The 14,399-nt window shown below is 44.8% G+C and overlaps 1 protein-coding gene across 1 annotated transcript in view; it reads left to right on the forward strand.

Annotated features, from left to right (window-relative positions):
• Nucleotides 1-6,916: 6,916 nt before the first annotated feature.
• Nucleotides 6,917-14,399, forward strand: part of LOC307239926 (melatonin receptor type 1B-B-like) — a gene marked incomplete at both ends in the record, with an annotated part of 34,073 nt that continues 26,590 nt past the window's right edge. Inside the window, one exon of the mRNA XM_080013503.1 lies at nt 6,917-7,106. Coding sequence (XP_079869629.1) covers nt 6,917-7,106 — 190 coding nt within the window. The remainder of the gene's footprint in view (nt 7,107-14,399) is intronic.

A 14,399-nucleotide genomic window follows, 5' to 3' on the forward strand; every position in this document is an offset into this window, starting at 1 on the left:
GAAGTGAACAACATTTATCATCCCGTTCCAGTGACACCTGTCAAGGGGTGGGATATATTAGGCAGCAAGTGAACAGTCAGTTCTTGAAGTTGACGTGTTGGAAGCAGTAAAAATGGTCAAGCGTAAGGATCTGAGCTACTTTGACAAGGGCCAAATTGTGATGGCTAGACGACTGGGTCAGAGCATCTCCAAAACAGCTGTCTTGTGGGGTGTTCCCAGTATGCAGTGGTTAGTACCTACCAAAAGTGGTCCAAGCAAGGAAAACCGGTGAACCGGCCATAGGGTCATGGGCGCCCATGGGCTCAATGATGCACGTGGGGCGCAAAGTCTAGCCTGTCTGGTTCTATCCCACTGAAGAGCTGCTGTAGCACAAATTGGTGAAAAAGTTAATGCTGTAATGATAGAAAGGTGTCAGGACACAGTGCATCACAGCTTGCTGAGTACGGGGCCACGTAGCCGCAGACCGGTCAGAGTGTCCATGCTGACCCCTGTCCAGCGCCGAAAGCACCTACAATGGACACATGAGCATCAGAACTGGACCACGGAGCAATGGAAGAAGGTGGCCTGGTCTGATGAATCACGTTTTCTTCTACATCTTGTGGATGGACGGGATTACGGTCCGATCCGATGGATCATCTGTGGGATGTGCTGGAACAACAAGCCCGATCCATGGGGGCCCCACCTCACAACTTCCAGGACTTAAAGGATCTGCTGCCAACGTCTTGGTGCCAGATACCACAGGACACCTTCAGAGGTCTTGTGGAGTCCATGCCTCCACGGGTCAGAGCTGTTTTGGAGGCATGAGGGGGGGCTACACAATATTAGTGCTTATTAGTGGTGCTTTTAATGTTGTGGCTGATCGGTGTCTCCACTTAGTTCACAATTATATGCATTAAGAATAAGTATTTAACAGCTCAACAGAACAAAAAGTATGATTTTGACATTTCTGTATATAATATATATATTTATTTTTTATAGTCTATATATATATATATATATATATATATATATATATATATATATATATATATATATATAATCTAAAACTATTCACCTATTAACATATCCGTTTGTCTCAACAAAGTGTCATGGCTGACTCCTCTCTTCTTCCGACAGTTCCTATTCCTTTTTAAATGTTCTGCCGACGTCTTAAATGCTGATATGGCGGTTTTCCAAATACCGCTGGTCTTTAATACAATATGATCAAATTTTGTCAACAGACTGCGCAATAAAAAGAGAAAGCTGAGAACAAAGATTGGATTACGTCTCGCTCACAAAGTGCTGTGGACTGCAGGTTTACTTGAATGAGGCGTGCGGGACTATAAGAATAATAACCTAAATATTTTATCCATTTTTTGGGGGGTGGGGGCTCTGAGGAATTGGTTTCATCCCGTGTCTGGATAGGTAAACAAATAAACAACATCAGGGTTCATTCTAGCATGACAAAATAAAATTCAAGGACTTCCAAGTACATTTTATAGCACTATTTTTTTCATTTTAAAGGGCTTCACACAAAAAACAAATATAATACATGTGGTGTGGGGATGGTGTGGTTTGAGCAGCCACATCTGACCTGGATCTAGATAACTGGGGACCCAGGATCAGAGTGGCTGCATACCTGTTGCTTGTTGGTTGGTCAAATGAGCAACAGGTAAAACCCCCATCCCCACACTCACTCAGGAGGGAGGAGCTGTGTCATGACACATGTTTTTCTGCTCCTGGGCTTATTTCAACCCTCTCTTTACAATAAACTGGTGTCTACAATGCCGTCTTCTGTGTCTCTATGCCGGAGTTCCCTGAACACACCACGTGGCAGGAGAAATTGGGACATACATTTCCTATATATATAATAATCTTGCCTAAAATGGAGAGTGGGGACACAGCAGATCGAAGGTTGAAGGTTGATGTGGGGGTCTCTACCCATAGTTTCGGGTTTAGGGAGGGAGTCTTTCCGGCAGGAGGGCGCTGACGTGGCGAGAGTTTAATAATATTTGCAACAAAAAGAAAGAGGCCACCGCCGTCACCAGCAGACCGTGGCTTAACCACGCCCCCTCGTCTGCCGAAGTTAAAAATATGAATAAAAAAACGGGAGGACTCACTGCTGCCACAGAACTCTCAGATCGTTTACGTTACATTTACCACAGAGCAACCATGGTTCAAAACTAGATTGAAGAAGAAGCGTGCAAAACTATCGTTAAGTTGGAAGTCGTCGGAAAGGTGTCATTAACAGTGATTTATGGGTTGGGTGGTTGGGTGGTTGCCTTTTTTTCAGTTTTCCAAATTTATTTTTGCTCCGAATAAAACGTTTCATGGTGACAATTCACCTTGCAGTTGGTTGACTTGGTTCCAGTCTTAGAACTCTTTATATAAGGATTTTCTGAAGCGTCGATGGAGTGAATGGATGGGAAATTCACTTCCGCTCAAAACGCGTGTGAATCTGCGCTCGATTGTGTCTCAGTAAACTGAATTTGTATCGCGAGAACTGAATGCATTTTCAGCGAGGATCAAATACAGTTTCAGAGTAAATGAATTCAAATCCATAATATTTCATTCACTTTCAGCTTTATTGGAATTCAGTTCCAAACGAATAAATTATATTTCAAATTATTCCGTGTTTCAATGCCAATTCAGATTATGTGATTCAAATGTATTTTTTGAATGTGATTATTAAAGTTAAGCAATTCAAATTCAAATATAAATGATTCAAATTCAGTTTCTAGTGACATTATTTCCGCCCATACATCTATGTGGTAAACGCCATAGAACGCCCATGGAAATCCACCAAAACCAGGGGGAATATCAAAGGTTTTCCATGATCACGTTTCCTTCAAGGACTTTTCAAGCATTTGAAAAAAGGAGGTTTGTGTTTGGGCACTTGACAAAAGGGTGTTTCCAAGGGATTCCAGCGCTTGGCCTCTCTGAGGAGGAAATTCAAGCCCTTCAAGCACCTCAAGGCACCCTGCAGCAACCGAATCAGCTCGCACTACATTTCCGTTTTGGGCTCGAGGGCGCTCCACTGAGCTGGGGGGGTTTCCAAATCTCCGTCGAGCTGGAGGCAAAATCACCGAAACAAAACCCTCCAATACGAGTGAGAGCGCAAATTGAAACCGAACGGTTTTGAGAGGCCGTGAGTAAAAGTAGCACAGTTGTGCGTTAAAAGCAATGTCTGCGGCCCCTGCCCTTGATTAGTCTACAGTCTAGACGTGTACATACATTTGTGTTTGTGTGTATGGGTGGGGGCGGTGTCCTCGAGGGCGTCTGCCGCCACGCCCCTAAATCGGTTCAATGATTTTGGGCGCGCCCCCGGGTCGCCCCACGGGTATTGACGACGTCGACAACGTACGGTTGTGAATCCGCGTGGGATACGATCGCCCTTTCACTCCGTAGTACTGTGGACGGAACAGCCTCCTCCACTCGCTCCTCATCTCCTCAGCATCATGAATCACGAAGCCAGAAATGGAAACACGCGCGACCCCACAATGTAAGATGGTGCTGGAATCAAGAAGTCGATTTTGGGTTTTTCTGCAGACTCTGGAAACCTTTGCAGTGTCTCAGCTCATAAAAATAACAAATATAATAGTAACAAAAATAATGATAATAATAATAATAATAATAATAATGATGTAATAATAATAATAATAACAATTATTATTCATGTAAATAATAATAACGATAATCATAATAATCATAACAATAACAATAATAATAAAAATGTAAATCATAATAATAATAGTAATAATAATAATAATAATAATAATGAAAAGTAAATAATTAATAAATAAATAAATACAAATAATAATTAATAGTTGTATTTATATAGCACCTTTCAAGGGACCCAAGGTCGCTTTACATATGCACATGGTCACATACTCACATAGTGTGGCTTGTGGCTCAGATTTGAGATAACACTAATAAACTCGTTACCGAAATAAAAGGGTGGCTTTAATCTGCAGTTTGTCAGTCAGCGGTTTTTTAAATAAAGAGGCGGACAGACGCTGGTTTTAGCTTGCACAAGGGTCGGATCGGAGATGTGCTCGAGAGCAGCTGCCCGAGACAAACAGTTTATTCAGGACACACACAAGTTTATCCGGTCATGGCGTGACGAGGACTTCTTTCGACTGGTTTCAATGGGAGTTGTCCACTGTGACGAGCGTACGGAGTATGCAGAGTACGTGCGTTAGCAAGTGTACGCAACTGTGTTTGATGGCATGATCAGACCATAATACAGTACTGTAGCAAATATATTTGGCAGGAGGCTGACCGCGAGCACCTACATGTGTGTGTGAGAATGAACACGGTGCTGTAATAAAGACGTGTGACTGGGGCTGTATGATGTTGTGTTCTTCATTATGTGTGTGCTTGCATGTTTATGTGATTACATCGATTTAGATATATTTTTACAAACTCTTTGGGACAAGATTCTACCGATATTCTCTCGAGGCTGTATTTTTTCGTTCCATTTTTTTCATTTATTTTTTTATCTTGCATGCGTGTTTGTTTTTCTGTGCGGCTACGCACACATGTATACATGCTTGTAAAGTGGCAATCCGTATGACCCTCCGGTGTTGGACGGATTGCAACGCAAGCGGCATCTACCCATTTTTTTGTTTTTATTTGAACGACGTCTTCTTGATTCCATCTTTTCTCGCGGCCCCGGGGGGATTTTGTTCTCCGCTCCGCTGCTCTCTCACCGTCTGTATGGACAGTTTACTGGCCACACCCTGCGGCGCTGGGTTGATCGAATCCAGTGCGTTTCCCTATGAATGCATTATTGCCTGGGGGGGGGAGTAGGCGGCGGACCCCGCCACCAACAATGGGAACACGATGTCCAGGAGCACCACAAACACCTGGAACGGCTGTTTTGTTGTTTAAGGTCCAGATAAATAAAGTGTCAAACGTGGGGTTTCTTTTTCGAAGAAAATAATCTCATGGATTACCACTTTAAAGATCGGAGACCGGGAATATAGACAAATAAATACAGACAAAACGAGTGGAACTTGTTGTTGTTTTTTGAGGGTTTTTTTGTTTTCAAACAAGCCAAGGACGAGAGGGAAAGAGATGGGGGTTTGCAGAAAGAGAGAGAGAGAGAGAGAGAAAGAGGGAGAGAGAGAGAGGGAGAGAAGGAGGCGGCAGAGATAGAGAGTGATGGGGAGAGAGATAGAGAGGGGGGAGAGATGGGGGGCTGGAGATAGGGAGAGAGATAGAGAGAGAGGGAGGGGGAGGGAAGGAGAGAGAGATAAGGAGAGAGGGGGGGAGGGAGAGATATATCGGGAGACTTGACTTTTAAGGTTCCTTTATTTGCAGTAAGTCATGTCACAGCAGCAGAAACTTGATCACGAAGGAACCAAAGAAACACCAAAAACCAGAGACAAACCAGTCGACCGGTAAATAGGCAGCAGGAGCACAGCCATCCCTCTTCAGAGATAACTAGCTACGAGAGAGAGAGGGAGGGAGGGAGGGGAGAGATACAGGGAGAGAGAGAGGGGGAGGGAGGGAGAGAGAGACAAGAGGGGGGGATACAGGGAGAGAGAGAGAGGGGGAGAGAGAGAGAGTTACAGGGAGAGAGAGAGAGAGAGAGAGAGAGAGAGAGCGAGAGAGAAAGAGGGAGGGGAGAGAGAGAGAGAGATAGAGAGAGAGAGAGAGTTACAGGGATGGAGAGAGAGAGAAAGAGAGAGAGAGAGCTACAGAGAGGGAGAGAGAGAGAGAGAGAGAGAGTTACAGGGATGGAGAGAGAGAGAAAGAGAGAGAGAGAGCTACAGAGAGGGAGAGAGAGAGAGAGAGAGAGAGAGGGAGGGGAAAGGGAGAGCGAGAGATACAGGAAGAGAGAGAGGGGGGATACAGGGAGAGAGAGGGGGGAGGGAGGGAGAGAGAGACAGAGGGGGGGGGATACAGGGAGAGAGAGAGAGAGAGAGAGAGATAAAGAAAGGGGGGGAGAGAGATACAGGTAGAGAGAGAGAAAGAGAGAGAGAGAGTTACGGAGAGAGAGAGAGAGAAAGAGAGAGTTACAGGGAGGGAGAGAGAGAGAGAGTTACGGAGAGAGAGAGGGGGATACAGGTAGAGAGAGAGAAAGAGAGAGAGAGAGTTACGGAGAGAGAGAGAGAGAAAGAGAGAGTTACAGGGAGGGAGAGAGAGAGAGAGTTACGGAGAGAGAGAGGGGGATACAGGGAGAGAGAGAGAGAGAGAGAGGGAGGGAGGGAGGGAGGGAGCGAGAGAGAGAGATAGAGGGAGAGAGGGAGGGAGAGGTCCTTCAGAAAGAGCAGGGACTCTACAGTGACTGAATGGATCACATCCCATCGGGCGGCAGGACGCGAGTCGGCGACGATTTGTTGACATGCAAGGTTTTTATTTTTAATATAAATATCGAAATATATTTATATACGTACAGTTAGATATTTTTTTTTGGGGGGGGGGGGGGGGGGTGTTGATAACCCTTCATCTCGTCAAAACCTCGTCACGAATGGATGTAGAAACTTGTGCCACTTTTGGAGGAAACGGCATCTCCCACGCGTCGTCTCGCCTGAGTGGGCAACACGGTAACACAATTAATTGTCTTTGTTCACGTAGTGCTTTACTGACCCCGACATGTCCAAGAAAACATGCTCAGACAAAACGACCAATGAAGTTGACGTTATTTGAAACGCTCAACCTTCATTCAACCCACGCGTGACATGTGACCGCGCGTTTTTTTGTTTCCCGCCTCTCGAACCCTCCCCGTAGGCGGCGCGCGCGGGTAAACTCGCCCGACTGACTCGGACCGCGCGTCGCGCGCCCCCGCGGTGACCGCCGCCGGGTCGCGTGTCGTGAGGTGACGTGACGTGACGTGACGTGACGTGGCCGGGGCGCACCGTGGGTCGCCGCCGGGGGGGGGGGGGGGGGGGGGGCGGGGTTGCTTTTTTTGGAGGGGGGGGTGGCTATGATGCCGGAGCCACTGACCCTCCTCCTGCAGGGCAGCACCGAGCCGCCGGGCCCCCCGCAGGCCAGCGGCCGCCCCGCCTGGGTCATCGCCGTGCTGGCCACCGTGCTGGTGTTCACCACCGTGGTGGACGTGCTGGGCAACCTGCTGGTCATCATCTCGGTGCTGAGGAACCGGAAGCTGAGGAACTCGGGTAAGAGCCCCTCCGTTCAAGTGCAAATCCACCACATTACTTGAATGATCACCCTCTAAACAAAAAACGACAACAAAAAAAAAAACATCTGGGCGTTATTGTTATTATCATTCTCAACGATGTCACATGTGATGAAACAGCCGTTTGATGTGTTGGGGTCGTACATGTCAATGCACTGTTTGCGGCGTCGGTGGCGGGGTCCGCCACCGCTTTTTTGTTTTTATTTTTTTTAAAGACGGTCAAGAATTCCCTCTTGTCTCCCTCTGCTCTCCCGCCCACACACACTTTTTATCTTTAGTCTCAAAGACCTGGCAACCTGGCAACTCGGCCTGGAGCGGAGTTGCCAGGTTACCGTTTGGTGAAGTTACTAGACTTTGTTTACAAAGGGTGATCGATGATCTACGTTACATCCATTTTGAGAATATCTGAAAGCAAACGGAAAATCCAGGTGAAAGGGATATAAAAATATAAATCTATGATATAGATATAAATATAAATATATATATATATATATATATATATATATATATAATTATTTTTTTTTTAACTTTTATATTCACATTTTTGAAATTTCAGGGCCTAGTGAGAATCCAACCTCCGTGTCCTACGAGGACATCTGGACCACAATGTAGATTGGCTGTTAAGCAGTGTTGCCGGATGCCAAAAACCGAATCATCGTACAGGGACTCCAGAATTATCGTTTTTTCGCAACCAGAACTGCGTTTGCGACGGCCAGGGTCAGTTTTTTCCGCAATACATTATTGACGTGAGAGGAGTTATCGAGCTGGTTCCGAATCAGCTCCGTGCCATGTCAGTACTATGAAGGGAAAAATACCCGAAACTATGACGCGTCGAAATTATCGCACATTTATGTTTTTTTGATCGTACATTGTACAACGGGCTAAATTATCGTTCAAGTACCATAATTAGCGTACAGCACATCTGGCAACGCTGGTTCTGTGTCGCAGACTATATGCAAAAATGTGTCCTTCTTGCAGGACCAATGTTACTTTTTATATTATCAGGAAAAATCGCCCTCTCTGATCCTAGGGACGCATGCAGCAGTTACACAAATGCAAACGACGTTCTTGGCGAGAATTGCAGAGGAATTGCACCCTTTCCTGTTTAGTGGTTGTGGCTGTCTTGACCGACTTCAGTTTTCAAAGGAGGCGGATGTGTGTCTTGAAATTTGTTCTGTCTCACCCTGGGCTTACACAACCCTGAAATTGTGATCATTCCGGCGTTGTAACTGTATGTTCGAGGGTGGCATAAAGCGTCAGCATTGTTGAAGCAAACAACATTTTCCTTGTGTCATTTCTGCTCTATGCTTTGCGGTGCCCTTTTATCCTACAGAAAAACCAACTCACCAAGCATAAAAGCAAACTTTGTTTTGAGTTGAATGCACTTCCTTCGCTGTCCATCGGCCTCGTGAATGCATCTCGAGTTTGCGGTTGGTAAAGCGTCTGGCCTGTCGACGCGCAGCCCACAAAGAACTGTGTTACTTAAAGCAGGTCCCAGAATGCAATTAATTTACATTTGAATGTGGTAATATTTGACAAAAGCATAGGCGTTATAACTGAAACTGGCTTCAACTCCTCTATAGGAATTCATTGGGCTTGCTATGTCTGCTTTTTTATATAGGTCAGTGGATTGCATGCACAGAAGCATACACACTTATTTTCACATGCATGCACAAGTACTGCATATGTCCGTACAAATCATCATCTATATATATATATGTGTGTGTGTGTGTGTGTGTGTGTGTGTGTGTGTGTGTGTGTGTGTGTGTGGGTATATATACAGTATGTATATATATATATATATATATATATATATATATATATATATATATATATATATACACTGTATATATATGAGGGCTATACCTGACTCTGCAAAATGCCCCCCCACCAAAATGTCTCACCACCTGTCTCCCTCTCCGATGATACTAGCGATGGGGTGCTTGGTGATGGTGATCTGCTTATGGAACAGAACAAGTGCGTATGGAACGATATTGAGCGAAACCCTGCGTAATGGGGACACCTTCTCCATGACCCTCTCCCCGATCACCCCTTCTCCATGTGTAATGTGCAGAAAATTATCCTCTAGTCTACGAGTCGTGCTCTGTTCTTCAGTGCTCCGTCCCCAGACGTTTCTTTGTTGTTTTTTTTGGCGGAACGGGGCCCGGCGATCAGGGCGCACGGAGAGCCGTGTTCTCGTCCATGTCAATTCACACATATAAAAATATATTTATGATTCCCCTTATAAGTAAATCCTCATTGAAATATGTTCCCTATGCATTTTTTAGCCTCTATCTGTTTTATCCGGTTATTGTAATGCACACTGACTGAAAAAAAACAGAGAAACGACTGCTCGACTAACTGATGATTTGACTTGTCGACTTTCAGGGGGCATATATATATATATATATATATATATATATATATATATACTGTATATAGAAATTAGCCACAACATTAAAACCACTGACAGGTGAAGTAAATAACATTGATCTTCTCGTTCCAGTGGCACCTGTCAAGGGGTGGGATATATTAGGCAGCATCACCTTCAAGAACAGTCAGTTCTTGAAGGTGATGTGTTGGAAGCAGGAAAAATGGTCAAGCGTAAGGATCTGAGCCACTTTGACAAGGACCAAATAGTGATGGCTTGACGACTGGGTCAGAGCATCTCCAAAACGGCAGGTCTTGTAGGGTGTTCCCGGTATGCAGTGGTTAGTACCTACCAAAAGTGGTCCAAGGAAGGAAAACCAATGAACCGGCTCCCAAGGCTCATTGATGCGTGTGGGGAGCAAAGTCTAGCCCATCTGGTCTGATCCCACTGAAGAGCTACTGTAGCACAATTTGGTGAAAAAGTTAATGCTGCTATGATAGAAAGGTGTCAGAACCCACAGTGCATCACAGCTTGCTGCGTATGGGGCTGTGTAGCTGCAGACCGGTCAGAGTGTCCATGTTGACCCCTGTCCACCACTGAAAGCTCCTACAATGGACACGTGAGTGTCAGAACTGGACCATGGAGCAGTGGAAGAAGGTGGCCTGGTCTGATGAATCACATTTACCTCTACATCATGTGGATGGTCGGGGTTAGGGTCCGATCCGATGGAGCATCTGTGGGATATACTGGAACAACAAGCCCGACCCACGGGGGCCCAACCTCGCAACTTCCAGGACTTAAAGGATCTGCTGCTGACGTCTTGGTGTCAGATACCACAGGACACCTTCAGAGGTCTTGTGGAGTCCATGCCTCCACGGGTCAGAGCTGTTTTGGAGGCACGACGGGGAGCTACAAAATATTAGGCTGGTGGTTTTAATGTTATGGCTTATCGGTGTGTGTGTGTATATATATATATATATATATATATATATATATATATATAGTATACAAAGTGTGTGTGTGTGTGTGTGTGTGTGTGTGTGTGTGTGTGACGTGAAGGTTCAGAATATCGTTTTGTAGCTAGCTGTGGACCAATACTACGATACTTATATCATATTTCTTATCATCTCGTCTCCAAAGAAAAAAAACACACAAATCCCTGTATCCGCATTGGTATCTCTATATCTATCTCTATAAGTCTATATATCCAATACCAGTTCCATTATCCGCATGTCATCATTTGTTACTTGACATTTTTAGTGGAGCTCACACATACGATGACACAGATATTCACACAGGTGAATATCGGGTGAATCGTCAAATAGTTTAAGCAATGACAAAAAAATATTCAATTGGAGTCAGTGGATCAACTTTATAAAAAAAAAAAGTATTTTATTTGTTCAACCTATATTGTAAGGTCCCTCCAAACGCAATATTTGACTCAGTCGGTGCAATGACTTGTTTTTTCAGCCTAACAGGTTTCCATTCAAAAGTCATCGCATGTAACTTCACATTTGTGCTCGGGCGCCACGTACAGTTGTGTGGGGCAGAGCTTTTTTTTTTTTTTTTCGTGACATTTGTCTTTGATGGAGCTTAGGTGTTGCAAAGCTTCAAAGAGTGTTAGACAGGCTCCCACATTACAGACACTCTCTTCAAAGAGCCTTTATTTACATTTCACATTTTTCTACTTCTCTTCTCTCTTTTGGGCTGTTTCTGCCCAGCTCCCATTCACAAGCGTCTCCATAAAATGAAAGCCCAAAGCCAAGGTCAAGTACAAAATAAGTCTTAGTTGAATCAGATAAAGTATTCCATACATTCATTTCACCCAGTCAACAAGATGTTAGTTGTTTTCACTGCAGCTTTATTCAGAACTTTTTTTGATGCATAACCATTTCTCCATTTGCTGGGCGGAGCCTGTGGCGATTCACAAAGCAGCGATTCACAAACTTCCAGCAGTACCTCGGCCTATTTGAAACGGGGAGCTGATACTCTCTATTAATATCCCCAAAATGTTCTGTTATGAAGCTGTTTTGCTTACGTATGGCCATCAGATGGATCAGGTTGGCCTTGCAGTGTGGAGTTCCTTGATCACAGCTAGAAGGTGTGGTCTTGTAGAAGTGAATGTGTGTATTAGTCTGAAGTACACTTTAAAAAGCAAGGAAAGGAATTATTCACAGTCCGTTGTTTATTGATGAAGATACGGTTTATTCACTAGAACTCTTAGTTCACCTACTTCATTATGGATAACTTTACCAAAACATTAGATTTAGACGTTCTTCACTGGCAAGCTGTGATGCTGCTGCCTCTGTTCATTTCCATGTAGTAGCGACTCTACTTTGCCTGGCGAGGTAGAGGCTGGCTGGGTAGAGGCTGGCTGGCTGGCTGGCTGGGTAGATATTTACTGGCTGGCCCGGTAGCGGCTTGCTCGATGGCTGGGTAGAGGCTGGCTGGCTGGCTGGCTGGGTAGAGGCTGGCTCGATGGCTGGGTAGAGGCTGGCTGGGTGGCTGGGTAGAGGCTTGCTCGATGGCTGGGTAGAGGCTGGCTGGTGGGCTGGCTGGCTGGCTGGCTGGGTAGAGGCTGCCTAGGTAGAGGCCAGCTGGCTGGGTCGAATGTTGCTCAGTAGCTGAGTAGAGACTGACTGGCTGCCTCCCATGGAAGCAGGCACTGCTTTTTGGGTTGCTGCCAAGACCCAGCATATTTTATTTTATACTTTTGCTGCTACGTTCCAAACTTGAAGAGTCAATCCATGACAGGGTATAAGGTCAAAACATTTACAATCACGGCCAGGTCTGTGCTGGATGCATTTCAGAATAATGTATTTATTTGATAGGGTAAGAGTCTGCATTAAAACATGGCTTCACTATTTTCAACCACAGTCTTTAAAATGTTGGTTCCCAGTGTCATTGATAACTGTTCATAGCACAACTTTCCTGAACGCTTTACTGTTCAAAAACTGACCGCTCTGCTGCAGCACAGTGCTTAAATGCAGTCCAATAGGGCAAGCCTTTAAAACAAATTCAATTATGAAATCTTTTTTTTTTTGCAAAACAGGAAGCTCACATTATAATCGCATGCATTGTAACGGCTTTTTTGAACGTTTTGAACAATATTATCTCACATTATTTTATTTGCAATTGTCGCAGTGCATCCAGAGCGTAATGTCGGCTACAGCAGGGTACCAGTAGGAAGTGGAACAACTTCCTGTTTCTAGTCTCTTTCTAGTCGTGTTTTGCATACAGGACCCTCCAGACAAGATGACTGAAGACAGGCCAATACCGGTTTTGTTTAATATAGTCAAAGGAGAAGAAGCCTGATCAGGAGAAACAGTATGCTCAGGGAGCAGGAAAAATGGAGTCGGACAGGCTCCAAGCTGCTTCTGCGCAAATAAAGAGATGAAGGATTAGCCACAGGGCAACTTCTGCTTTTGATATGAATTCAACTTGATCATTTTAATGATTCATGCAGAAATGTTTTCAGCATCACATTACATTTGCAGTGGTAACACATGATTAATCACTTGATGTATTTTCACTGATATAGTTCCCTGTGGGACTCATATATGTGCTTTCCCACTGATCTGTAATGCTTGGCGATAGGATGACTGGGGATTTGAGATGTGATGCATGGTCAACTAAATTATGTCATTTCTTGTTCAACTGGATTTTTTTGTTCTTCTTTGCTTGTAGAAAATGTGACAAAACCCCTAGAATCAAAAGTTGTCTTCACAATGAAAAGCATAACACATAAGAGCGGAGGGAATCCTACCAGAGCATACCATATTGGATTGACACCTGTTATCTTATCTACTAAGCTTAACAAACCGGAGTGAGTAGCTTCATGCCAATATTACGTTGCACCAGAATATAAATCCACCGATTCGCTATTGCTTCTGTTTTCAAAGGATAGGGATTATAACATTTCATTGAGGGCAGCAGGTTAATGGTTGATGAAATTGACCATATTGAATATGGGCTAAAGCCTCCCACTAATCCGATGCATGAAGTCGCATCCTCAGTAGCTGCTCTAGTGGTTGTGTCATGGGTGGACACTGTGACATAAACACAACAACCACACGCCTCGTTAGTGTAAGTATTTAGTCAGAAATACCTTCTGGTTAAAGCAATGTAAGCTTTACATACACTGATCAGCCACAACATTAAAACCACTGACAGGTGAAGTGGATACCACATTCAACATTTCTCATTTTTTTCCAGTGGCACCAGTCAAGGGATGGGATATATTAGGCAGCAATTGAACAGTCAGTTCTTGAAGTTGATGTGTTGGAAGGAGTAAAAATGGTCAAGCGTAAGGATCTGAGCCACTTTGACAAGGGCCAAATTGTGATGGCTAGACGACTGGGTCAGAGCATCTCCAAAACAGCAGGTCTTGTGGGGTGTTCCCGGTATGCAGTGTTTAGTACCTACCAAAAGTGGTCCAAGGAAGGACAACCGGTGAACCGACGACAGGGGCAGGGGCGCCCATGGGCTCAATGATCTGCGTGGGAAGTAAAGTCTGTGTGGTTCGATCCCACAGAAGAAGGACTGTAGCACAAATTGCTGACAAAGTTAATGCTGTAATGATAGAAAGGTGTCAGAACACACAGTGCATCACAGCTTGCTGCGTACGGGGCTGTGTAGCAGCAGACCGGTCAGAGTGTCCATGCTGACCCCTGTCCACCACTGAAAGCTCCTACAATGGACACGTGAGCGTCAGAACTGGACCATGGAGCAATGGAAGAAGGTGGCCTGGTCTGATGAAGCCCATTTTCTTCTACATCATGTGGATGGTCGGGGTTAGGGTCCAATTCGATGGAGCATCTGTGGGATGTGCTGGAACAAAAAGCCCGACCCATGGGGGCCCCACCTCACAACTTCCAGGACTTCAAGGATCTGCTGCTAATG

Source organism: Zeus faber, assembly GCF_960531495.2.
Source record: "Zeus faber genome assembly, chromosome: 14".
In the NCBI taxonomy this organism is placed as follows: domain Eukaryota; kingdom Metazoa; phylum Chordata; class Actinopteri; order Zeiformes; family Zeidae; genus Zeus; species Zeus faber.